At 36.3% G+C, this 27,540-nt stretch overlaps 2 protein-coding genes across 3 annotated transcripts in view; one reads left to right on the forward strand and one right to left on the reverse strand.

Annotated features, from left to right (window-relative positions):
- REPS1 (RALBP1 associated Eps domain containing 1) overlaps positions 1 to 20,458 on the forward strand; it is a 48,542-nt gene extending 28,084 nt beyond the window's left edge. The window contains exons 9-19 of one of the 2 annotated variants that reach the window (XM_010293883.1): positions 3,605 to 3,685; positions 6,737 to 6,824; positions 7,677 to 7,778; positions 11,461 to 11,530; positions 13,765 to 13,883; positions 14,635 to 14,699; positions 15,808 to 15,993; positions 17,448 to 17,543; positions 18,159 to 18,307; positions 18,916 to 19,021; positions 20,119 to 20,458. In XM_010293883.1, the coding sequence (XP_010292185.1) occupies positions 3,605 to 3,685; positions 6,737 to 6,824; positions 7,677 to 7,778; positions 11,461 to 11,530; positions 13,765 to 13,883; positions 14,635 to 14,699; positions 15,808 to 15,993; positions 17,448 to 17,543; positions 18,159 to 18,307; positions 18,916 to 19,021; positions 20,119 to 20,187 (1,131 nt within the window). In that variant the 3' untranslated portion in view covers positions 20,188 to 20,458. Of the gene's footprint in view, positions 1 to 3,604; positions 3,686 to 6,736; positions 6,825 to 7,676; positions 7,779 to 11,457; positions 11,531 to 13,764; positions 13,884 to 14,634; positions 14,700 to 15,807; positions 15,994 to 17,447; positions 17,544 to 18,158; positions 18,308 to 18,915; positions 19,022 to 20,118 lie in introns of both variants that reach the window. The other variant, XM_010293882.1, reaches the window with a different exon arrangement.
- Positions 20,316 to 27,540, reverse strand: part of CCDC28A (coiled-coil domain containing 28A) — a 23,886-nt gene continuing 16,661 nt past the window's right edge. The window contains exon 4 of the mRNA XM_010293881.1: positions 20,316 to 20,566. Within this exon, the coding sequence (XP_010292183.1) occupies positions 20,543 to 20,566 (24 nt within the window). The 3' untranslated portion in view covers positions 20,316 to 20,542. The remainder of the gene's footprint in view (positions 20,567 to 27,540) is intronic.

Below are 27,540 nucleotides of genomic sequence, written 5' to 3' on the forward strand. Positions count from 1 at the left end.
GGAAGGATCTACACATGTTAAAATGCAAAAAAGATAATGTTTTCCTTCTGATATTTCTGTCTCATTGGGAGATGACCTACTGTTTAAAATGTTGTTGTTAATGGTACTTAAACTTTATATTAGTCATAAAATGATCTCTCATAATTTATTAGAGAAGTTGTATTCATTCTTAAATTTTTTCTTTTAGGGTGGGCTTTTGTTTGGGGTGTTTTTTTTGTTACCTCTGAAGGGCTTTTATAGCCAGCACTTTTGGAAAACTTCAAAATAAATTTCTGATGGATCTGGACCCTGAGACTTATTTCTGGAGATGATTTTGCCATGAAATATAAAATATCTCACCAATAATGTAGATAAGTCATTGCTCTGGGTTTGTTTCAGAAGCAAAGACTCAGTTGAATCTGAACCAACTGCTGGCTAAATTTATTTAAAATTTAAATTTTTGCTGTTATGTACTGCTGCTTTATCATCCTTTACCAAACATGTTTGCTATATAAGCAGTCAAACCAATTGAATAAGATAATTGCACTAGTGGAACAAAGTTAATGAAAATTCTCTATCAGTCAAAATCTTGTCTTACAAAACTGATTTTGTCCATTCAGGTAGGTAATTTGGTATTTCCTTTCTGAAAATCTGCTAAAACTTTTAGAGGTTTGGCGAAGTTGTCACACTAAATATACTACCAGATACTAACTATACTAAAATCAGAATTGAACATTTATTAAATGTTGGGAGTTTTTTGTTCTAACACAAAGGAATTTCTGATTTTTAGCTACATTGCTGTGCACGCTTCCTCCTCCTCGGCATTTTCTTTTCAGCATGAGTCAGGTCAAAGTCCTCAAGGTTTTAACACCATGAAAAAATTTCAAGTATTACTGGAGGCACCAGTCTAATTGTTTCCTTTTTGAACCTCTTAAAACTGTCGTCAAAAAATTAATTGCTTGAAAAAGCTATGCATCTTTGGATCATTTGCCTTTTCAGACAGTTTCATCCCAGTTAGTTTCAAAACTGTTGGTTACTCTGTTCTATCTAGCTCATAGTTGATTTTTAGACTCCAGTTGCCAGGCTCAGTTACTGTAAGCTCACAAGTATGGACCAAAGCATCTATTTCAAACTTTAGAATAAAAACCACCATGAAAATCCACCTAACTCTGGATGCTACATGCTTTGCATTTTCCTGTGTTCACTCATCACTTCTTTCTCACTTCAGACATCCTTTTCATCCAGTCTCAAGGCTGAGCACTTAGTTCTGAGAGCCTAAAAAGAATTGAAAAGCCTATTAAATTTTTGTTGAAAACAAAAAATCTAGTGTCATGTGGTCATATTAGCATTGACACACCTGTGGAGATCTGCTTTTGAGCTCACAACTGTTACACCTTGTTGCAAATGTCTTGGTGTTCTTTTAGTAACAGTTCAGGTTGTTTTGAGTTTTAGTTTTTAGTAATCAGCCTTTTGAAAGTATTTTTGAAATATTTTTGCAAGTCTAGAAAGCACATATTTTAGTTTCAGCTAGTGGGATTTTTATCCTAGCTAATCAGTTGTACTGTCAATGCTCTTAAATCTTGCCCAGAGTTTGAGATGGAGTCCAGTAGATCCTTAATGTATGTAGCTTTCTATTAACCAGAGGATTAGCAGTCACTAGCTTCTGGTAGTAGTTCAGGATGCAGCACAAATAATATATTCCTCAGAGCAGTCAGGAGGTGTTAGTGTTCATTTGTCTGTGGCCAGCTAGGGAGTTGGAGGACAAGTAATAAATGTCCTGCAGTTTGGCTTCAGAGGAGTAGAAAAAGAGGTAAATTCCGCATCCATCTCTAAAAAAAAATAACGTTTTAGTATTGATCTTAAATGTAATATAGATGTTGTATGCCTTTATGGAAGTCTTGAAAAATTAAGAAACAATATTTCTGTAGTCAAACGGTCTGTTTGCCAGTCTTAAAGGTAGCTTTAAAGCCACTGGCCAAAAAAATTTTTAAAGGGTAGTGGTAGTCCTAAAATAAACATTAATCCATGTTTCATAAAAATGGGAGGCTGTGTAAACACAAGAGACTAAATCAGGGGAAAGGCTAGCAGAGTTTGGCTATTAAGTTTCTGATTTAGTAAAAACTGTCTCAATCAACATGCTTGTTTAGCTCCAAACTACTTGCAGTGCTGCCCCTTATGAAGGGATGGAGTGATGAGAGATGAGCTGTTTAATACAGGAAGTGGGACAGAGCGGTTAGGAAGGAGAAATGTTACATCCTTAGTAAAAAGGTTTTGTTAGATTCTGTCCATGAAGGTTGGTACTTTTGTGTGTTTAAAACAAACAAAAATACCACCAAAAAAAAGGCATATGTACAGTATCCGATAATCTTTGCCTTAATTTAACGCTTGAAAAGGAGAAATAAGGCTCTGACTCTACCAGGAGCAGCACCATGTATGGAAGCAGTTACAAATCTAATTGATCTTTTCCTGAATTTAATTTCAACTGATTGAAAACATTTATTTAGGGATTTCCATAAAGAGTTACTTCTGAAATAACTGTTTTAGTCTAGGTTCACATACAGGCCATTCGCTGAATATAGTTTGGTGTAGAGGAGTGCATGAGATTAGGTTGACTAGCACCATATAGTTCGTCCTCTCTCTTCTGGAATCATTTACATTGATTTGCCCATAGAGATGGGACAAGAATATTGATTTGTTTGTCACAACTATACTAACATCATTTTGGTCAAATTTTCTGAGCACTAAAAAAAAATTGTATTTGTAACTTTTGTGGTAGTGTTTGAAACTGGCTTAATATTTACTTGTTATTTTACCAAAATATAACAAGTTTAGCATTCCTGTTGTGATTTGTAATCTGGTTTCTGGATCACAGAATAATCTTATGTACTTTCGTGCTTTGATCCAGTTGTGGCTGTAGCTTGACTTACTAGCATGAGGACTCTTGACAACCATGTATTGATACGGCATGCCTATATCTTATAAAATTGTTCAGAGATTGACTTATTTGCTTTTGGCAATGAACAGTATGTTTGAATTTAATTCTTAGCCTTGTCAGTGATTTAGACTTGTAAAAATACACTTTTACAGCATAGAATCACTTCTCAGGGGTTGCACTGGCAAGCTGAACTAGTGTAATTGGAGTACTCTGCTCAGTGTTCATGAGTCTGGGGTTTTGTAAGAAAATCAGCATTTATGAAATACCTTTGAAACTCAGCAGCTACAAAGCTGAGGAGCCTTTCTGTGGATTTTACTATTGCACATACAACATGTGGCGCTGATTTTATCTTTGCAGTATTTGAATGGCTTAACCAGTTTTTCTACCTGTATGATTTTCATTGGCAAACAGGACCTCTGAAGGTACTTCGGTGTTGACTGTGCACCTGTATCTTCATTATGAAATATGAATTAAAGATTAATACTGGCAGATAACAAACTTGGTTGCTTAGCAGTCTCAGACTGAAATAAAAATACTTAATGTGTATTAGTATGCTTTCCAAGTCAAGTACTGTCCAGTGCAAATATAGTACTTCCCAGTGCAACCTCCGAACTACTATGCTAAATCTCCTCAGTGATCTTTTACTCCCATCCTTCTCATCATGCTGACTTCTCTCCTCTGTCTGTTCAGCAGTGGGAGACATTTAGCGAACGCTCTTCAAGCTCACAAACTCTGACCCAATTTGATTCTAACATTGCACCAGCTGATCCTGTAAGTCAATCACTTAGCTTGCTTGTTTGAAATTAATTTTATTAACACTGAATTTCCATTCATTGTATTTAGCTGTTATGCATGATTCCATGGACTGCTTTTTGGGGAATGGTGGCAGGCTTCTTAATTTTTTTGCTTGTTTTAGGAATATAAATTTTCTAGTATTGCTCATGTTTAAGATCTGAGTGCAGAGAATGTTTTTTTTCCCTTGACTGATGTGATGCAGCACTACTATCAAAGCCTGTATCACACAAAGTATTTAAGCATAATGTTTTTTTGAAATTATTTATAAGTTAATGCAAAGGCCCCTCTCAGTGATAAATCAGTCCTGTTTTAGATTTCGTCTTTAGTGGTTTGGTTTTTTTCAAGTTGCAAAGCTTGATTTGCACAAACTTCTAGGAGCTGACAATGCCAACTTCACTGAAAAAATTGCTGGGCTTTAATGGGCATGGTATTTCATACTCCTGTTTTCACCAAGTTACTTATTAATAAGGCTTTTAGTATCTCTCCAGCTAAACCTGTGCTGTTCTAATGCTTTACTCAGTGAGGAGTGCTCTGAAGGATTATGTCGTTAAATATCTTGCCAAATTTGGGAGCCAGAAGTTCACTACAGTGTTTCAAGTTCTGCTGGTTTTAAACTTCACAGCATGTGACATTGAAGCAGCTCTGAAATGCATTAAAATTACTTCAGTATTTAGCTTCTGCTTTCATCCTGCTTTTCTTACGGATTTAATTACCACTGTTAGTGTCCATTTTAATTTTATTAATTACAGTGTTAGCGCCCATTTGATTATGTACACCTATTATATTTTGTTATATAATACGTATTTAATTGCTTTTAGTATTAAACAGGTCGCTTCTGAAAATATATAATACATAAATATACATGTATTAAATACATTGGCACTCCACTCTGAGTTAACACTGATGTTTATATGGAAATAGCATTTCTAGATGCTGGAAGCTAGAATTCAAGCTGCACTCTTCCCTGTGCTCAGAATTGCCCTTAGTAAACATTCAAAACAAATGAAAATGTCATACGTACATGAAAAAGGGCTGTTTTTCACTTTGATAGAGACTTTTTTGGTTTACATGTACTGAATTTTTATGTTTTAATGAAGTAAACACAATGGAAATCAGTTTATAGTTGTTTCTTACTGTGTATGGTTGCTTGACACTAAAGAGCTATCACAGTCTTATTTCCATAATAAGATAGTAATTTATTCTTACACATAATTAGTAAATGATGAAAATCTGAAGTTTGGAATTTTTTCCCATATGTTGGTAATCTAAAAAGTAGAACAGTGATATATGGAAAAATCATATACAGCCTTATACATGTTTGTTTGTGCATGTGTGTGTATATAAACAGAAATTCAACAGAAATACAAAAAATATACCGGGAGATCACATCCTTGATTCGTTTTCTTACAATGCTTGTGGTTGAGAAAAATTTTAAAGAATGGTGATCATCTTTTATGCTTGCTGAGGTAACAGATTTGGGGAATAGATATTTCAGGGTCTTTATTTTCATACGAAAGTAAGAACAAAGCACAGCAAATTTTCAGTAGCAGTGTGCAGACTTCTTATTTTAACAGTCTCAACAGTGATGCAAAGGACTGATTTATTGAACAACTTCTGCTTTTCCAAAGGACAAAATCGTCTTTCTCAAGCAGTTGTTAATAACTAACTAAAGAGTAAATTCATAGACCAGTTCTTTTCTTTTTTTTGTTGGAAAAGCATCTGCTTTGGAGGTAAAAGTGGAAAGAGTAAAACAGTACATCGTCCCCTGGTATGGGAACATGATTTGCCTATTGTAAGTGAAAGTTGGTAACATGTTAAGTTGTTTTGTGTAAAATTAGATTAATGATCTGAATTAATACATTATATAAAAATCCATTTAATCATTTGAGACATTTTTGTAGTCGCTGCACATTAGATTACAGCAGAGGACTGAAGTAGCTGCAGCAAGAGTGGAAAAAGAAGCAATATATTTTAAAGGGATAACTATTCCTAAAAGCCTGGTGCAACAAGAGTGTTTGAGCTGTGACTAGGAAGTGGTTTTAAAATTTTATATTTGCAACAAGAGTAGTGCAAGTCAGTTTAATCAGTTTTAGAAGATACTAACATAAATGTATTATGCTTGGTGAAATGGATCTTCTCGAGTAGTCAGAACAGATTACAGTTCTGATACAAGGGTAGTTTTGAAACTTCTTATTATTTCTAGGGACAGAATATAATCTGGGATTTTTTTTTTCTGTCATTGTCCCACCCATTCATGTATTCTGAATATAGATGACGGTGAAAAAACCTCAGACAGCTATGTCCATATTTTTAGGTTACTTGTGTACAACCATAAAAGTTTTGAGATTTTTTTTTTTAAGCTATCTACACTTAAGCTCCAAACCAAATGGAAAGGGCTGTCTGGAAAGTCAGTCCAGATGGAGTCCCTTGTCTGAACTACGAAGAAAATGCCTAAGTGTGTATGGTCAATGCCTATCTAGAGATATTTTCCATAGGGTTTTTATCCGAAGGTTTAGAAGATTGTACTATTTTAAAGACTCCTAAAAAGTACCTATTTTGTAGAGAATTACTCATACTATTTAAAGAAGCCATAACTTTCTGAGGCATCATAAGTAAAAGCCAAGGAGTGGGGTTTTGAAATTGTTTTGTTGGGGTTTTTTGGTTTGGGGTTGTTTGTTTTTTTGAAGATGCACTTAAAGTAACAGATATGCCAGAAGTATGCCAGACATGGTGGAAAACTGGTAAAATTAGGGTCCAATTTACAACGTGGTTATCTATAGAAATATTTCTAGTGCCATTTTAAAGCAGTATGCTATGTTACACCTTATAAATGTTTAGAGAAATTCCAGCTTATAGATCTTTGGGTTTATGGGTATATTCAATTCCCTGGAACTGTGTAAAAAAAAAAAAAAAAAAAAAAAATTTATGAAATTTTGTTTGGAAATGACATTTCACATGGTGCCAGAGACTCTTAATAGAAAAATTTAAAGCTAGATGAATGTCACTGAACTCTGATCTCCTCCACAGGACACTGCAATTGTGCACCCAGTTCCCATAAGAATGACTCCAAGCAAAATCCACATGCAGGAAATGGAGCTTAAAAGAACTGGAAGTGGTAGGATATTTTCTCTTGCTAATGAGAAATGTTTTGTACAATTAGAGTTGGCTTTGCTTCCTTAAACCTGCTGACTTTTTTCTTCTCCTTAGATGAATATATCTGCAGTTGTAACCAGCATAATTAATGAGATTATCTGAGTTAAGAATTAGAGTACTGTTCAGATAGGTGCGGAGTTTGAATTGGCCATTTGTTACAATGAGGATTTCACTGTGTATAGGAAGGAGATCATTGCTTGGAGTTGTTCAGGAGCATCATGATATAGATTTGATTTGGGCCTCCAGGAGAATGTCTAATTTTCTTTATTAAATACTGAAGGAGTCTGTGAAGATGGAGAACATAGCCTGTGTCAATAAAGTTTGTTCTACTGTGGTCAGAAACACAATTTATTATTTTGAAACCTGACAGCATTTGGGAGTATTGGCAGGCCTGTTTTTTAATGCTCTGGTCAATAATAAGCAAGGCGGTTTGATAACTTTCCTTGAGGAACAGTAGCGTCTCAATTTATAGGTGTGTCCAAATATGACAATATTTCCTAAAGACATGTAACTCATGCACAGTCTTCTGCATATGAGAATAAACAAGTATCCACAACACATTTCTTTTAACATTTCCCTGGCCTTGTAGGTAAGTAAAGATTCCCAACGCTTAACACTGAAAAATAGAAACAAGACTATTACAGTATAAAACTTCAAAGTTAAAATAATTAATGCACCAAGTGTTAAAACGCAGCAATTTTAGTTTTGAGTGCAGCACTTCAGATAAGGACAGAAAAGTAATGTAAAGCTTTGGCATCAGAAATAAAGGCTCATATGAATACCTTTGTTTATTTAGACTTGTTTTTCCATCTAGATCATGCTAACCCTACTAGCCCACTACTTGTGAAACCACCTGACCTCCCAGAAGAAAACAAAATGAGTTCATCTGTAAAATTTACAGCTGGAAATACAGTTAGTAAGTATCAAAGTACTTTCTGATCTCATTTTTTATGTTACACAAATGTAGAGCTGATACATTCTTCAGTGAATGAAAACTTGCTAGATGGGACAAGTTTATCTCATTTTAGAGCTTCTGCTAAGGTAAAGACATTTCTGATATGAGGTATATATTAGAAGTAGTAATTAAGAAAGTTCTACTGATGTCACTGGAGATCTTTTCCTGCCATATGTGCTCAGAAACAGTTCGTTTTTGTTAGCTCTTTTCCATCTTCCTGTTTTCTTTTTTAACCTTGGGAGCTAATCTATCGACCACAAATTTTTTAGGCAATTCTCATCTGTTTTAGCTACTAAGAAAATGCAGTAGACTCTAGATTTATTTTTTAGGTACAGCTTTTCAACTGTTTATTTGCTTCTAATAGCCCTTCTGATTTTCAGTGTCTCCTGTGTCGAAAACATTTTGCATATTTTGATTTGATTAGTCCTTGGTTTTAAGAATATCTGTTTCTGAAACAACACTTCCAAACCAGCAATATATATTAAAAAAACAAACAAAAAACCCCGAACAAAACCCACTTAGAAAAGTACTTGCCTAAATTAAGATTGAGACTCCCTATTCTCAGACAAATTCTGGCACAGCTAAACAAAAACAAGCAACTAAAGCAAACTGAAAAATTAGTCCAGACCAACAGCACAAGGAATTGCAGTGTCGACATTGTGATTTAGCGTAGATGGTGCTCAGATACTTGAATAGTGTATGACACTAAAGAACATTAAGAAATGTAATTACCAAGGTAGAAGTCTGCACAAAAAAGAACCCTGTTAGATTTGTAGTGGGTTTTTAAGCATCAGAAACTCATTTTCTAGAGTTAGCTTGTGTTAAATTACTTCTTCAGGGTTCACCTGAAGGTGTTAACCATCCAAATTACTTACAATATTGACAAGAGCCATTTCTTCAGAAAAAGGATGGACATCCCATGATACTACAGTTTGAGAGACTACAGGGTGGCTTTATGTTACACTGCAATGAGGTTTGTTTTATTTCACTGTATTCTTCCTCCAAGGGAAGAATACCTCTTGGTATAATTACAATTCCAGGCCCTTTTTCAAAGGTTAAGCTATACTCAGATAAGGAAAAGGGAGTACAGAAGGGCACTCAGGATTTAGATCCTGCGTATAGTAATAGTTTCCCCACTAACAGACCATGTGTGCTCATTCTTTCTTTTGCATAAGACAACTACGTAGTAAAAACAGAACTCTGGCTGAAAAGACAGACAGGCTCAGGACATTGCTCAGAACGAAGAATGCCACTTAAACGGTTCATGAGGAAAGCAAAACATATTGTAAAAAGGCGCTTTCTAAAGGACTCCTATATTATAAACCAACCAAAATACTTCTGTCTTAATAATGCAGAGGACTCAAGTAATCAGTTCTTCAAACCTTGTTTTTACTGAAGAAATGTTCCCAGCTTAAAGAAAACAACAACAACAACAACAAAATCTGAGAAACAGACTCCAGAGTCAGTTCAGGCTGCATATAATCTGGGACCTCTCTCAATATTAGACAAGCAGACTAATCAAATTGTTTACTGTCCATATGTCTTTGAAATTGGTTTAGAAATATTCTTCTGTTATCAGTGTAAACCCAGTAGTTTTGTACTGAAATGATGTAAAACTCTTTGGTCCAGAAGAGCTTACGTTTTCCTCTTTAGAAGTGTGATTACATGAATTCTTGTTTAGCTAGGTTATACGACATCCCAAGTGGCTTGAGAAATATACCCAGTACTAGAGATGCTTGGATTGGAGAGAGTTTCATTTACCACATAACCAACATCTGCTTAAAACTTAATTTTCTTACTTCAACCCTGAAAACTGAAATGTCATCTCATGGTAGACATTCCGGTTTCTGCTTTGTTAGAGGACGTGTGTATAGATACCTATCGTAGTTCAGCTCCAGCTGGCAACTAAGCACCATGCAGCCGCTCACTCACTCCCCCTTCCCCAGTGGGATGGGGGAGAGAATTAGAAAAAAATTCGTGGGTTGAGATAAAAACAGTTTAATAAGACAGAAAGAGAGAAGGAAACAACAATGATAACAACAATAATAATTGTACAAGAACAAGTGATGCCCAACACAGCAATTGCTCACCACCCGGCAATCGATAGCCCGTCCCTGAGCAGTGATTCCCGCACCCCAGCTAACTCCAGTTTAAATACCGACCATGACGTCATATGGTATGGAATATCTCTTTGGCCAGCCTGGGTCAGCTGTCCTGGCTGTGTCCCCTCGTGGCTTCCTGTGCACCCTTAGCCTTCTTGCTAGCAGGCCAGCACAGGAAGCTGGACCGTCCTTGACTCCTTAGCAACAACCCAAAACATCAGCAAGTTATCAACAGTTTCTCATCCCAAATCCAAAACGTAGTCTCACACTAGCTTCTGTGAGAAAACCAGCTCTGTCCTGGCTGAAACCAGGACAATACCATTTTTAATTCTCTGTAACCCTCATTGAATAGAGACACACCTGTAAAATAACTTCTAATCTGAAATAAACTTGAAATTAGGTATTCCTCAGCTGACTGTACATAAAGGTCTTAAGCCAACTTCATTAGATTAATGTACCTGCAGTTTTAAGGCAGGGGGCAAGGGAGGAAGTAACAGGTAAGAATGTGCCTTGCTGAACAGGAAAATCATCTCTGCAGGATTCTTGTTTCTGGGTCCAGGCTGATGTGTCTTAACACTTCTGAAAACTTTAATGTGCTAAAAGGTTGAAGTAATGCCTTGAGACTGGGCAATTAATAAAAATCTTGATGTTCTTGAATAGAGTTTTCCTCTTTACTGATAACTAATCAGGTGAGTCTCATTGCTCCAGTGACTTTCCACCTTTAATTATGCTTTACTGGGTGCTCTGGAATCATACCTTGTAATAAACTATTGTGAGATCCACTTTTCTGTCTACATTCATTCTACACATCTTGTGATTTTGGTGAGACTCCTCATTTCTGGGGGAAAAAACCTAGAGCTTTGCACAGCTTTTAAGGGTAGGGGTGTCTTTAAGGAAACTGTCTACATGATGCTGTAATAGCATCTTTCATTTTTATGGGTTGCCTTAACAAAAAGCTGAACGTTTTTAAAAAGGTTTAGTCCAAAACAGAGCTGAGTACTAGCCTTGAAGATACAGAAGTTACAGTAGTAGCAAAGCTACTGAGTTCAGTAGATATCGGTAGATATCTTTTCCTTTTTCTGACTTCTAAGGTGGATGACAATCCTTCAGCACTTATAAAATCAAGCATGTCCTACTCCTTGCTTTTTTTATGTTTCTTGGATATCCTTTACTCTTGTTGGCTAGATTGTTGAAGTGATAGAATGTCAAGTGTTTAAAAACTATTGCTTATGAAACTTACATTTTGTATTTTAAATACAACATTATTGTCATTGTTTATTCTTTAGTACATCCCAGTAGTAACCAACAACTCGATCTTGGGCGAGGTGAGTTGGTTTGTATTGGATCCTTCAATTATTCAGACTAGAGGATTTTGAATCCTGCCCACATGATACCTTACAGGGAAGCAATACAAGCACATAAACCTTTTTATAAAGTAAAAGTTAAAATTGGATATTTGAAATTATATACTACCTGTGACTGCTAGGATATATTAATGATGCAAACCAAATATTAAACTTTTTACTTTCTTTTACCAGCAGATGGTTACAGCAGTTCAGACTCCTACGCTTCAGATCCGGAGCAAATTGGAAGCACTGTAACGCGGCAACGGTCAGTAGAGTAGCAACTGAAAAAAATAAATAAAGGGTGTTTAAAGAAGCCTGTTCTGTGCTTATGGTTGTTTGACAACTAGCTTGTAAAATGATGGCTAAATAGATTCTTAACTTTAACTCTCAGGAACCTGGGGCAGTCTGTTTTCTAAAGCATTAACAATGTATGCCATTCCTGTTAACGTGTAAAGTGAAAATGCAAAATATAACGTAGCCTAAAATGTTGTTTGGGATTGGCCAATCAAACGTAACTCCACGTTCAGTCAGAAATCTCGATAAAGATTTTCTCCTTAAACACAAAGGAATGTAAGCACAGGAAATGATGTTACTTGAAACCAATTTTTTGCTTTTTAAAAAAATATCCATTAGGAATTAATGGAGAAGGACCTTGGGGCTTTGTAGCATAAAAGAAGAATAAAACATAAATTAGAAATGTCACGGCAGTAACTCAACCTCTTTTAATAAGTGGCTTTTATAAAATGAAGGGCAGTTATATGCCCAATATAAATTAAGGGTTTGGAGGAAGCTATGCAAGCACATAACCAACTGCATCGTTTGACATAAGAGAATGTGCTGTACTAGCTGGTACTAATTGTTCCTGTTTAAATCTGCTCAAATAGGATTAAAAACCAGCTATGCCATTAACCATCTTACAATCAGTTTCACAGGTAAGTTTCAAAACAAAAATAATTAGGGTGCTATCAATAGCAAAGAAAGACTTGCAGTTGTCTCTTCAGTACAGCAGCTTGAAAACTTCTTTCCTCCATTGTTACTTAATGGCAAATCTGATTGTCTGTCCTGCTTCTATGTATGTTTTTGTACTATCAACATGATGGTTTCAACATGTTCATTTCATCTCTGATTTTTGGGTTGGGTTCTCTTGCTCAACTTGTATAGATGAGTGAACCTTTCTGATGAGTTGCTGTTTTATGGCACAGGTAGCTTCTGTCCGGATCTGGCAGTGTCCACCCAGGGAGTTTTTCTCGCACTTCCTCTTTTACTTTCTTCCACTGATATCTCTTCTACGAATTGCAGCTTTATCTACAGAGATGACATTGTCCTTAACCCTACCATTAGTCCAGAGTACTTTTTGTATTTTCAAAAAGCAAAGACTGACAAGGCTATGTCAGATAATGATACTTCAGGAGTGTCCTTAAGCCACTTTCTGCTTTTTTTTATCCTACTTGCACCTTTTATACTAGACTAGCTAGAGGGATGACCCTAGGAGTCAATGTAATTAGATTTGTATTTCACCACCTGGGGGATGAGATGGTATTATAGAAGCAGTGTCCTGGAGAGTATATTAAGGAAGCAGATCTTTCTATTGTGATAACTCAGTTTTCTGTCTGGACTTACACATCCAGGAATTAATAGGTTTGGTGTAAAACTTTGGTACCTCTTACCTCTCCTAGTTACAGAAAAGTTTTATCACTTATGAGTTCAATAAAAGAATATCTGTATTTATGTCAGTGATTCAGTAAATCTGTCTTGCTCAGATTGGACTAGTTTGGAAGTTTCTGCAAAGCTGTTTTTAAGTGGAAGCTGTACAACAATCCTGTGTACAAGAAATCCTACTTAAATGGCATTTAAGTGTGTACTTCAGCCTTCTAGCCTTCTAGCCTGCGTGTGCTCGATGAACTTACAATAGGTATCCACTAGATGGTGCTCCGACCTAGGAATGAGTTAAAATTTCTGAAGATGCTATCGAGTATATAGACTTGTAAAATTGTAAGGCAGAGAATTAAATAGCTGTCTTGTACACAGAGATATATCCTTAAGCTCATTATACCTGGGGGCATATCCAGCAGAAACTTAATTCTTTGTCAGTGATATTGAATGTTTAAAACCTAATCAGGATGTTGACAATGTCTTGCATACTTTGCAAATTATAGTGACTACTATCTGGATGGAATTGCCATATTAGGATTCTATAGTCTTGAACTACCACGGTTTGGGATGTGTATCAAGCTATTGGTTTCCCAAAGATAAATTACTTATGATAATGTAAGAATAATTTGTATAACAAAGATTTATGTAAATAGAAATATAAAAACAATTGTGAAATTGAAGAATACCAGAAGTTTAAAACTGATTTTGCAGTCTTCAAAATCAATGGCAGTCAAGCTCTTTCCATGTGTCAAACTTTATTTTTTATTTGCATACTATGAAGACCTTTGGAATTTTAGTTCTGTTGTAGCTGCCCGAAATCACTACAGAAGCTTATATGTTTTGCAGATCACATTCAGGAACATCTCCAGATAACGCTGCGCCGCCGCCACCCCCTCCAAGGCCTCATCCTTCTCATTCTCGATCATCATCTTTAGATATGAACCGATCCTTTTCAGTTACCCCAGGTAGATATACTGTGTTCCTAGTGTGTATTATTTTTCAGCACATATATTCCTGAAGCAATTTTTTTTCCTTCTGATGGAAGATTTAGAGTGTGTTTTTAAAACCCTGCTTCTGAATTAAAAAGCTGGAAATGTTGTCACTCTTCCTGTTTGTATTAAAATCTGTACTCCACTCTAAATAGATAATTTAGAAGTAAATTCTGAATGCTGGCATTTTAATCCTTTAGATTAATGTGGGAAGCAAAGTCAGGAAATAACATTTTGGTAGTGCACCCACATGCAATGGATTGCATCTGCCAGTAAATTTTCAAGAGGAGTACTTTTGGTATCAGAGGTATTGGAGACAGGTGTTAAGTATTTCACTTCAGAGGAGATGATTAAAGGTCACTTCTGACGCTCTGCGTAAGGGTTTTGATTGTACTTCTGACTTCTCAGTACTTTTCAACTCAGGATCACAAAGTATGAGAAAATGTTAAGAGTGTGTAATGAGGGTAAAATTAAAAAGGTGTAAGATCGAAAAGTATGACCATGTTTGTACTTAGAGCTGGAACAAAGGATAAGATCCATGTTCTGATTCCCTGATTTGTCTGTTTGCAAATTTGAAAGGAGATGACATTACAGTTATGGTTCTCAACATGACAGGTTACTATGTAGGCAAAATGCAGAATTTCTTCATGTTGACAAGTCAAAAAATTAGGTAGCACTGTAATGTGAAGAGTAACCATCTTGGCCAAACACGATGCCTCTTTTACAGGACAGCAACAGGCTGGAGTTGTTGCCTATCCCCCTGCAGTGCCTCCAAGACCACAGCCTTCACAGGTGATGTTGTCACTTTTGAAAAGTCATATTCCTAACTTGTTGCATCATTTTTATCTAACTCTGAATTTTAACTTATCTCTGAAATGAGTAGTATTGCTTGGTATTTCTTGAAACTGCCAGGATGTGAATGATGGCAAAACCTAGACTATAGCCAAATGTTAGCCTTTCCTGAATAAAGAGTTGCTTCTGGTGGAACCATGGGAAGGAATTAAAGTAGAGATTGAGGACGAAAGAGTGGCTCTGGAGCTCTGAGTTGTAAGAAAGAGAGAAAAGTTACTTTCACATTTCTTTGCCTGTCCCTGTATAGCTAATAGGCCATAACACAGGCTGTGAGTGCAATCTTTCAAAGTTTTGCAAAGTAAGTGTTTGTCTTCCGTGTCTGGCCAGGGTAAAGTTTTACATAACATTTCTTCTCCCAAAAAGAGTGGTCCCTTTTCTTTCTTTGTCATAGGCTTGGTGATCTTTGCAGTCCTGGTCTAAGTCACTTCAGTCAGCTGATTTCATAGAAAACAAATTCTGGAAAAGTTGTTTTTTCTTTGTCTCAATCAGCTGAATCCTTCAACTGCTGTGCAGATCTGATATGGGACAGATAAAATTGCTTGTCAGGTTTTTTTTCAGGAGCAGCTACTTGTTAGACTTAAGCAACTGAGGTCAGTCAATGGATCCAGGAATCATCTGCAAGGAAAGAGGGTACAATGACAGACGTATTCCATACAGTGTGAGCACATGTTTCTGGAACTAAACTAAAAATCTGTATCAAGTCTGACAAGAGCCACGCTGGACTGTGTGACAGCAGAAACGTCTAGATAGAGTCTAGATAGTCCTGTGGTGCATCCGTCTTTGGTCTCATTCTCTGGATAATAACACATTTGATTGAACTTCCTTTTCTCTTAAATATTTCTCTGTTTTTGTAAACACAGAGTGGTCTGTCTTTTTCGTATCTAGGATGAGATGCACTTTGTCTACTGACAGGACATAAATCTTTGTCCACTAAAAAGGCAAATAATCTTTAACGTTCTGTCACAAACCGTTGTTTGGCAAGATTCTTTGCATCAGAGAACTATGTTAAGAACAATGTCACTAAATATTTTTGTGATTTTTATTGCAGGGTGCAGGTCCTCATATGCATCGTCCAGTAGATGCCGAAGGCCTAATAGCTCATACCAGTACCTCACCTCAACAAATACCAGAACAGCCAAATTTTGCAGACTTCAGCCAGTTTGAGGCATTTGCTGTTTCAGGTGTAAACAAAGAGGAGGAAGATGAAATTGAAACACACTCAGAAGTCTTGCAGGTGAGCAGAAGTTAAGATCTTGTCAATTGCTTAATACCACCAACAGTTACGAGACTTTGTTAAAACCTGCTTCTGCTGTTTGAACTCAGTGGGGGTTTTTTAATGGTGTCCCAATCCATTGCTAGAAAGCAATTACATTAGACACTGCTACACTTAGTAACTGCCAAACACCTAGGCAGAGAAATTCTTTTCTTCTCAGTTCTTGATTGTAATTTAAAAGACTTTGTACTTATTAGCATGTATGTGCACACACATAATTGTGTTGGTGCATTTAATGTTTAGAATAGGCAAAACTTTTCTTGTGCTCACTCTTGCCAGCCTTCCAAATGACTTACTGGTAAGTTTTAAAGTAGTCTGTCTTAATAAATGAGATGACTATTAAGATTCGTATACATTTGCTAAAACTCCAGTAATTTGGTTTTGTTCAAAGCCATTGGACAAACAGCTAAAGTGAATAGAGCTCTGGCATCCTTCTGTAATAGATCATTGGAGACATTTACAAAGCCTTGTTTCCCACTACAAACACAGGACTTAAACCCTGAGGCTTCCAAACTTTTATTCCTATTAATGTCACAGTAGCTTACTGCTATTACATGAATTACTTCATGTTTTCCTTTCATAATTTGTGGCCTTCATCCAGACTGTAAGTTCTCTGGGGCACTTCTGCATCCTCAGTTGCAAAAGTACCTGTGGTGCTTTAAAGTTCTGCCAACTATCAGCAGCATGTTCTTGCTTCTCTTAATCAGGAAGGTCAGTGACGTAGAATCATTTAAGCATGCTCCATGTACCTCATTGCCAAATCAGCTATGTTAGCTTAAGCTGCTACTGAAAACTGCTTAAGTTAACCTTGCTGATTGTTTTGCATTGATGTGGATGGGGAACAGTTGCATTGTGTTCCACTGGAGGGATTAACCTTTGGCAGTACCAAATAAATAATGGTGATAAAGTAATAGCAGAAACAGCTGTAACAGTTCATCATTAGGCCACAGCCTCTTTTGTACTATATGGTACCTTATAACATTGGGGATTTGACTTTATTCAGAGGTCTTCCAACATGCAGAGTATAGTGCTTGAGAGCAGAGTACTTGCAAGCAACTGTTTTGTCTTTTTTTTAATAGTGATTTTAGATGCTGTATTGAATCTTAATTTCTGTATCAAAAGACAGGTTTGACTATTGATTCTGGAAGTACAGCTTTTTACTATGTGCCTCTTCTGTAAGCTGCTCCCAGGCCAAAACAGTGTTTGTGACCAATGTATAAAACTTAAGTGGTTTTGCTCCAAAGCAGGTGATGTTGTATTCCAGCTTGTGCTTCTAAAGAAGACTTGAACTGGAATTTTAGGTGTTAACTGTATTCATGTGTCAGAAACACAGCACACTTCTATTTATTCCAACTGTTGCTGAATAAAATACTTGTTAAGAAGTAGTTTTCTAAACATAGCTTATATCCCCTTAGGTTGAAAAGCCCTCTGATTCTGCAAGTTCTCTTAGAGTTGCCAAAGCAGATGGAAGAGTTGAAGACAAAGCACCTGCTAATGTCCCCACTAGCGCGGTATGCAAAGTACACTTGGAAGGAGAGTGCAGTTGTCTGATGTATATGAAATTATACAGCTGTTTTGATTTGCAACAGCAACTTTACACACTTCCACTTGAACCCAGTTTTCTTAGGTCCAATATGTGCTTGCAGTAAGTGCATGTATAGTGAATTTGTGCATCAGAAGATGTTCATGACTAGCTTTATTCTTGAGATAGCAGGAAATTAAGATACTTGTAAGTGTTCAAATTTTTGAAACAGAGCAAAACTTTTAGTGCAGAACTGGGTTAACAGTAGCTTTTTTGTTACAATCACATAGTTAATGGGGGAGAAAGCATGCTCTGAGATGTTGTGTATTTGCAATTGTCAGTTGTACCCTGGTGTGTCTGCTTGCACAGTTGTTTGTCAGTTTGTAGCAACTTACTGCCCTTTCACGGGGAGGGGGGGTGGAATTTAGTACTTAAGTTTTTTTCCAGACCATACAAGAATGCAGCTACGTGTCCATCAGAAAATAGGTTGTAAATTCAGTTAGCTCAGTAACTGGTTTTAAGAATATGTAACGCAAATTACCAGGTTATAATCAAAGTAGAAATGCAGTTTGTGAGAATTAATAGGGTGTGTTTTCCTCTTCAGGGTAAAGGCACTACCCCACTTGCTCCACCACCAAAGCCTATTCGCAGAAGATTAAAATCAGAAGATGAGCTAAGACCTGAAGCTGAGGAACATACACAGAAAACAGGTGTCATAGCTGCTGTTCTTGCTTCACAGCCATCTATTCCTAGGTAACCCAAGAAGTGTATAAATACATCTGTTACTGGAAAGTTTACATTTAAACAGCATACACACTTTCTGTTCTAGCAGTTGCAAACAACTTCAATGTGTTTGATTAATTTAACAATTTAAAGGGTGTTGGTTTTTAAACAAGATCGTCCCAAAGCCTCTACTACTGAGAGACCTTTTAGACATCTTGAATTTTTTAACTTCTGCAAGTATGTGGAAATAAGTGTTGGAAGTATTAAGATGCAGCATTTGATTTTAAATAATGATCATTATGAACAGTCCAAAATGTATAGTCTTTGTGTCTTAGGATGAAAGTAGACTGTTGCATTAGTCACTTTGAGATAAATGAATGTGGTACAGTCTGTTGGGACTTCAGAAAATTGATTATGACAAGTTTTTAAAATGTGCTTGGTTGAAACCAAGTATATGTGGCTTCCATGCAAACAAACAAGGTTAATGGAGCCAGGCAGAAGAGGGAAAATGTAACAGTGTAACAAGTTGAGAAAATATGAGAAGAGGATTCTGCTCATTTTAAGAAAGAGGGACTGTAAATGAGATGTTCAGCTAAGCAATGAAATGACTTATTACAATACTTCTAATATATTCTCAGATCAGTGGGGAAAGACAAGAAGGCAATTCAGGCATCAATCAGACGTAACAAAGAAACCAACACTGTTTTGGCCAGATTGAATAGTGAACTACAGCAGCAACTAAAGGTAATTCCATAATCTTTGTCTGTTTAAGAGAAGAGCCTGAGAGGGCAAGATGTTAGTAATGCACAGTAACAGGCATCTCTGCAAACCAATGATATACATAGCAGATGATATTGATATAAAATATTTAGTTGTTTTTATACATCATAGAATGTACCTAGTTGTGACAAGCTTTGTGAAATTCCAAAGGACACTTTTACTACTACAAAATACGTTTTTTTTCAACGTATTTTCTTTCAGCTATACTAAAAATAAAAAAGCAGAAATCTTAGCTTAGTATTAATAATTCGGGATAGCTGTTGTGGTCATCAGATACTTTAAAAATAGTACTGAGAAGAGCAGCTGAAGTGGCCTGCTTTCTGAGGAAAAAGTAAACCTTAAAGTCTTAATAATTATAAATATTTTTAAACAAATATAATGTTCTTAAGCTGCAAGTTTTGTATTCCAGATTAAGAGTAGTCATCTGTTTATATAGGTCAGCTATTATTGTCTTGGATTTATCTGTGGGCAGCATCTTAACATCTTTCTCTTGACATCTTTCTTACCTTAAGATATCTAATTTTAATTATCAAGTTAATAAAAAAAAAATCTTAAATGTAAACATGAATTAATGTAGTATTGTCTAGACTGGAAAACAGGCCATTTTAAAAACTATCAAGCCTGAATTTCACTTGTTACTCTTTATGAGAGTCAAGGTGTGTAAAATTCACATAAAAGGAAAAACCGGGGGAAAAAAATTGCAAGTTTCGAATCCCTTAACTGAGATCAGAGCTTTTACCCCCTTAACATTTTAGACCTCTCTTGAAAATATTATAGTTGGGTTTGCAGCTGGTTACAACTTTGTGGTCTTGGGTGATTTCAAAGGAATGAAGTATATTAAATGGCTTCACCTTTGAGCAAGGTATTGATTTTCATTTATGAGTAATCACTAGCTAGCCAGTCTTCTATTCAGATTATGGGAACAGTTCTCCCAGATTCTAGAAGAGACCTGGATGTTAGTTCTCAAAACTGAAGCTGACATTTACCAGTTTTGATTGGATGAGGAAGTTTTTAATATTCATTCTCTGTGGACAGTCAGTAGAAAAATCTTTCTTTTGTAGGATGTTCTTGAAGAGAGAATCTCCCTGGAAGTCCAACTGGAACAACTTCGACCCTTCTCTCACCTCTAAGCCTACTGCCGTTAACTGTGAATTTACTAATTTTGAAAGGGGTATTGGTTTCAAAGCCTATTTAAAGATCCATGCATCTAGCTCAGTGCACTGTATTCTACATTAAATGTTGTGGTTCTGTTTTGTCAATTTGTCCACTTTTGTATTTAAGTATTTTAATTTCAGTACAGAGAAAAAAACTTTCCTTGAATGTGATACTGCCTCTCACATCATTTTCTGTGGGCATCTGTGATCTTTGTTGGACTTGAGTTTGCAGAGTTTGTCGCCAAAATTTCCAACTGGAATTTTTTACTGTGTTTTTTTCCCATTGAAACATCTTTGCAGAAGAGGATTGCTAATCAGTTGACTTTAAACTTTAAGCACATAAACTTTTCTTTTGCTATGGCATTTATTTTATTGTGCAGAAAAGAGAAAAACTAGCAATCTGTCATCAGCCAATGTTACTTCCCAAGCTGCCTTTCACAATTGGAAAGTTGTTCACGATTCTAGAAAGCCTGCCTCTTTGCAATAAACCAACTTATTCAGGTTGACAGAGTTCTTGCAGGCTGTTTGCCATATCAACTGGATTTGATTTTTGTGTTTGTGTTGCATACATTATAGAGTATGTAACCACAGATTGCCAGGTGTTCACATTTTATCCATTCATGATCCTGATTCAGCCGCATGCATATAAAGATTTATGGTACAATCAGTAGTCTGTCAAACAGGCCTTTTTCAGTCCTCCCTTTTGTGAAAAGAGTTGGGTGTAAATCCCCAACATGTTAATTACACATTACCTAAGCACCACTTTTAATTGCATGTTTCACACATTACCTTTTTAATAACAGGTCACATCCACCAGTCTTCACTGTAACAAACTGTATTGTCAAGTAATGTGTCAATACCTCTATGAACTTCTAATTCCCAGCAAAAAAAAAAATAAAAACAAAAATTGAACAGTTTGCTGCTTAGGAATTTTGGGGTACCTTCTGTCATCTTGTTTCCAGGCCTTATTTTTCTGGCGTATAGACAGGCTTCACTATTAACAGAGTTCCCTGAGTGTATCCTGCTATTCAGGTTGATGTACTGTATTAGGATTTGTTGTATATTGTATGATACACACCTTTTGATCTCATATGTAAATTTGCATTAATTGCTGACTAACAGCAGATATTCTATTTAATGGCTTCTTCTGGCTGTGGGATCATAGATGTTTAACTGCATGGATGTATCTCTGCAGAATCAGAACTAGCAATTGTGTGATTTTTACACCAATAAAACAGCACAATATTTTAATTTTGTTGATTCATCTTTACCTGGGAATTGAAACTCATTCAAAGTGGGGAGGGTTTTATTACAGGTCTGCAGGGAATCTTTTGTAATTTTTTGGCATGTACAAGAAACAGTTGATCATAATCCCTTGACCATTTTCTTCCCTCATTTTTCAGCTATTGGTCTGAAGTGATCAAATTCTCTTGGTAATCTGTGGCTCTACTCCTTTTGTATACTCCTATAAGCAAATTTAATGTAGCTATAACTCCTAAAAAGTAAATGCTAGCACTGACCTGGGTCAAAGAAATGTATAGTTCTTTAGTCTTCATTTCTGGTTTGATTTCCTTAAAGAGTACCTTTGAAAATTAAAACTAAATGGATCGCCTGTTAGCAGTCCTTAGCCTCGCGGTCTCACTCCTGTGCTTAAATGAAATTCTCTTAATATCTGCTTCACTTACAAAAGGATAGCTCAAGTAAGATTTTTCCACTGGATATGCTGTTTGTTAAGGTGAAAAAGAATTATTTTTCTTTTTTGTTATTATATACGGATTGGATAATTATAGTTAATTTTTATTACTATAACTATTCCAACATTTTTTCAAATGTCATGGAAGTGTTGCAGATGGCTTATGTGTATAATCCAAAGCAAGATTCCCTGGTAAGAAAGGCATAAATGGCGTAGTTGCATGAAAAGATACTTTCTATTTGCTTGTTAATGAATTAAGAAGTGATAGCTAAATGGGCACAAAGGTTATATACAAATTACATTTCAGCTATGTCTTGCCAACTAGTAGATAAAGTGCAAGACTTTGACTTGAAAAAATAAGATATAACCAGGGAAATGCAAAGAAAAAAAACCCAAACCAAAACCCAAAACAAAACTAAAAAACTTCAAAGGTGATGGACTAGTCACTTCTATTATAACTGCCAAGTAGCAAGAACAGTGTTTAAAGAAGTTGGGAAAAATGGGTCACTTACTGTAGTCAAAGACTGTTGATTTCAAGCCAACTGTATCTTGTCCATAGTTTATTTTAAAGTTAAAATTACATTTTAAAAATAGAACTATTTTCATATTAATATTTAAGTATTAAACCTATGTTTATAACAGCAGGATTCTTAACTCAGAATTTAACGTTTTAAACTTAAATGTAAAAAGCCTCTTGCATTCAAATGTGACGTGTACATATGGTTTTCTGTAACATCCATATCTTTTTAGCAAAATGACAAGTTAGTGTCTCAGGTGAAGAACTTGGGCAACCTGAACGTTTTTGTGTCTTGACAACAAGTCTATTTTTAAGAATTTTTGTGGATTATTTTTAATGCATCATTCAGTACATTTTAAACCAGTTTTTCATAATCAGAAGAGCTTCTAACTGAAAAATTACTTGTATGTCTTAAAGAACATCGCTGCCACAAATGACATTCAGAAGTTACCTCAGTTAGTAATGTAACCCAACTTTAATCCCTTATAAAATTATTTCCTTGTCTTCTCCATTTGTTTGATCTTGATTCAGCTACTTGATGCATTCTTTTTTTATGAACTTAGATTGTAAGCCCTTTGGGGCAAGGAATTCTGTACCATACAAGAGATGTGCTCTCTTTATTGCAAGTATACATGTAGACTACTAAATAGTATGGAGTGTGATTCATGTGCCCAGCTAGGATGGATGGACAGCAGCATGCTTTTCTGAAACACCTGCAAAATGTTTTTCTTTGGACTTTGTGATTGGCGGAGTGGCTCTTTTCTCATTTGACTTGCATTGCCTTTGTTTCTCCTACTAATGTGCCTCTTCCGTCATTCCGCTTGCTTTGGATTTGCTTTTTTTCTCCATTCATTGCCTGTCTTTGGAGTGCAGAGAAGATTTCTAAACTGCAAAGGTAAAAAGCTGAAAAGCCACTTTTTTTCAGTAGTATTTTACATCCACCCAACGTAATCTAGTATTTTGAATTTTGTTGTACTTCACATGCCCCTCATTTTACTTGCAATTTGTATAGTACGTGAACTAGAGGCACTCATTACTGAAAATGTCTTATGTCAACTTTAAGTTGAGGTTATAAAAACTTAAAACTAAAGAAAATAAATCTGCAGCATTGTTTCTTGTGTGAGATGTCTCTGTCCCTTATGGATGGGGTGTGCTGTGTTTCCACTCTACATTTAGGGCAAAGTTGAGTTACTCTCCTGGGTTCAGCTATGCACAGAGTTTGTCTCTCAGTGGAACTTTGTGGATTACCTAGTCCGAATCACTTTTTCTTAAAAGAAAAAAATAAAATGAAATCACTGTCTCCTGACTCAGTCTTAGTTTCTAGTAGAATGTAATTTCATGAAATGGTAATATGTTATAAAAACACATTACTCCCAAGTAAGTAATAACAATGCAATTCTTACTCTGTATGGAAGATTAAAAAATAACTTGTGTGTTTTAAACATATTTACATGCTTAAGCTGCTTAAATACTTTACAAAGCAGTCCATGTGCAGTTGAGTATTCAGGTTTATACTCCCAAAGTTCCATTCTTTGGGACATGCGACTTAATTTCATAAGCAGAATTCCAGCATGTTTTGCCATGCATATTGGTGTACTCATAATTTAAAACACAGCTCTCTAGAAAAGAACACATGAAAACCAAGGACTTTATTCTCTAATAGCAAAAAAATTTTGAGTTAAATGTGAGAAACAGCACTTTAAATTGGGATTATCTGCAAGGAGCCTGTTGTCTTTGGTATCCATTCAAAAGGCAAATAAGGAGGACTAGCCTTGGAAGAACGGTTGCATATTGGGACAGGAGGCATTAAATCAGTTATTTGCCCTGACAGGGAGCTCGGGGAGCGGCGAGGGGAATAAGCATTACAACAGTTGCTATAAACTGTGAACGCTTGTGTATGTGAACACTTGTTCGGGGCTTCTGAAGGTCTAGCGTATGTCATCGGCTGTGCTGGACTCAGCAAAAAGTTACGCATGGTAGGTAGCTTCAGCAATATGTGATTTCTCAGCAGGCGTTGAAGGAAATACTTTTGGGAACCCCTATGGTACCCTGAGTATGTTTCATTAAACTGCTGTGGAATTCAGCACTTTGTACCAATTTGTGCCTTATTTTGCAGATCATCTTGAACTGCCAGAAAGCTTGAGTTCAGTCTAAGTATTAAAATAGTGTGTATTTCAAGAAAAAGATTATGAAAGGAATTTATAGGAAGTTGTAATTCAATGCATTCTATCAGAAAATGCAGAAGTGATGTGCCTCCAGCTTCACTGGGTCTCTTCTGTTCTGTATCGCTGCCTTTGGAAGAGGAGTGCTGCAATTTACAGCAAACCCTTCTCCTAGAGCTTCAATCCCATTGTCTTTCGCTGCCCTCATGAAGGAACTTAGTCACCTGCTTTCTGATCAGAAGGAACCAAGAGAGGTCCTCTTGCAGTAGAAGGGTACTTAAAAGGAATATATTCCTTGGTTTGCTCTGCGCTTTGGGGATAAAGTAGTGCTGAAGGCAAGAAAATTCCCATGGAAAAGCAGTATTAATTCACGTGTCATTTTAGCAAAATTAAGAGGCTGTTCATTTTGATGGATTTCATGGTTTCTGACAAGTTGCTTCCATAGGTGGACTGGCTAACCAAGAAACGTGCTAAAATCTCTCAGAACTTTTCATGCCAAAAGGTTCAAATGTTATTTTGTGAATAGTTTTTTATCCTTTTCTTCTGTAGCCTGTTCAAATAATGGAATCCTCTGAAGTTTTAAAACTTCCTTTTTGCAAATAGCTGTGCCTGTAGAATAGTAGGAAAGTTCTTGTTCCACTTGTGGAAAACAATTTTATCCATTGACTTAAGTGAGGTTGCATTTCAACTGTCACAACTTACGACTGTCCTGGTCTGAATTAATACAAAGTGAGTACTGCCAAAAATTGAACTGATACGATGTTGATTCCAAGCTAGAATTCTGGGTTTAATATTTTGATAAAGATGGCATTATGAGATGTTATTTTATGTATTGTTTTATATGTGTGTCCTCACGCTTTAAAGTCAACAGCAAGGAGAAGAGAAAAATGGGGGCAAATCGATTGAATGTTGGATCCAAAGGAAGGTTGCAACTGTGTGTGTCAGTATCTGTAGATGTCCAACTCGGGTATGTGATACTATGTTCTTAATTATAAGTCTGAAAACTTATTTACCTAGTCTGTTTAAATTAGGTAGGAATGCAGTTGAGATTTGCAGTGATAGGCTCTTGCATAATAGCATATGATTTTATGCTGTTTCCATGTGTTTGGATGACCAGCTGGTAATTTCAAAATTAACTTACTGAGTGAGCCTTTAAGTGAATTTCTGTGTACACACTCGGGCGTATAAATTTACCAATAGCCACGTGAAGTTGTGTGTGCATGCAGCTTGCTTTCTGAGCAAGTCTGTACTTTGTGCGTTCCCGAAACCTTAAGGTGAAAGTACAGCCTGATGCAAACTCGTAGTAGTACAGTACATCTAGTTGCCGTGGAGTTGCATGAAGTTAATAGTCTTGATACAAAATTCATTCTTGTTTCATCTGGATTTAGAATCTGCCTTCAGAAAATTTCAGTCCTGACATGGGATCCCGTGGAATCAAACCTTCATTCAAACAAACTCTTCTGTCAAGCAAGCTGTGAGAAGCTCCTTTTCATCTCCAACACGATAAATGTGGACTTCTGCTGTCGATCTCAGCTTTACTCTGCAAACTACTGAGTCTGCAGGATAAAGCATGTTGCTGAAGAAGCTTGTACATGCTTGAAGGGGTAGACTGAACTAAATTTGTCTGGGCTGACTTTACTCTGGAAATGTTTCTCTCAGAACATCTTAAGATCTGCCTAGATTTCAAGTAAGAACAAAAGAAATTATTATCTTGCAAATCATAAGCCAAGTTAGTTGAGTTTTTTAAACTTTTTAAACCTAGTTTTACTAATTTAAAAACGTTTCCAGCCTACTTCCTCTTTCTAGACTGGTGCTTAGTATATGTTTGTAGTATTAAGACTAATTATTCTTTTTCATGCAGGAGTTAGGAGCTAACCCAGTGAGGTTTCCGGTTTTGTTGTTAAGATCCTCAGGATTGCTACGAATTTAAGATACTTTATAAATGTACAGCTTTCATCTCAAACCTTGTTTGATTTGGTAGCCTGTTCAGCCCCTTGCTGCTCTTCTGAAAGTATTAAGATGCTTCTAATTTTCTAACTGTACAAAGTAAAAAAAAAAAAAAGACTTTCGCAACTAGATTGCATATTCTTTCTTGTAAAACCAGTTGAAGTAGGTCTGCCAAGGTTACATTTAGAACCAGCTGAACTGCTAACTTTTAAAACTAAAATAAGAAATGCATGCTTTTTTCTTGTACTTTCTGTGGGGTTTTTTATTTTGCTTTAAATTAGGTTGAAAATCCTGACAAACTCAAACAATTTTTATTTGTTGCAATGGCAGTCTGAAGGGTTTTAACCTGGAATGCTGATTTTCGTGTTCTAACATACCCCTATCTTCTTTCACAGGTGCATTGCAATTTTAAGGGTTGCATATAAATGTTTCTTGCATTGGCACATGCTTAACTGCTAGACTGTATTTGTTCTAGTAGTTTGAAATTTTCAGTCTTTTCAGTATTTTGGCCTTTGGCTTAGTGCTGCAATATTGCATTCATCAGGGTGGTCAGATTATTTGCAAACTACGCTTTTTTTTTCCTTTTTTCTTTTTTTTTCCTTTTTTTCCCCTTTTTTTTCCTTTTTTTTTCCCCCCTCTTTTCATTTGCTCTTGTGGTGGGTTGACCCTAGCTGGATGCCAGGTGCCCACCAAAGCCACTCTGTCACTCCCCTCCTCAGCATGACAGGGGAGAGAAGGTATGACAAGAAGCTTGTGGGTTGAGATCAGGGCAGGGAGAGAGCACTCACTAATTACCATCATGGGCAAAACAGACTTGACTTGGGGAAAAATTAGTTTGATTTATTACAAACCAAATCAGAGTATGATGATTAAAAGTAAAACCAAATCTTAAAACACCTTCCCCCCACCCCTCCCTGCTTCATGGACTTTCATTCCCAAATTCTCTACCTCCTCCCTGCCAGTGGCACAGGGGTCGGGGAATGGGGGTTGTGGTCAGACATGTTGTCTCT

This window comes from Phaethon lepturus, unplaced genomic scaffold (assembly GCF_000687285.1).
Source record: "Phaethon lepturus isolate BGI_N335 unplaced genomic scaffold, ASM68728v1 scaffold5919, whole genome shotgun sequence".
In the NCBI taxonomy this organism is placed as follows: Eukaryota; Metazoa; Chordata; class Aves; order Phaethontiformes; family Phaethontidae; genus Phaethon; species Phaethon lepturus.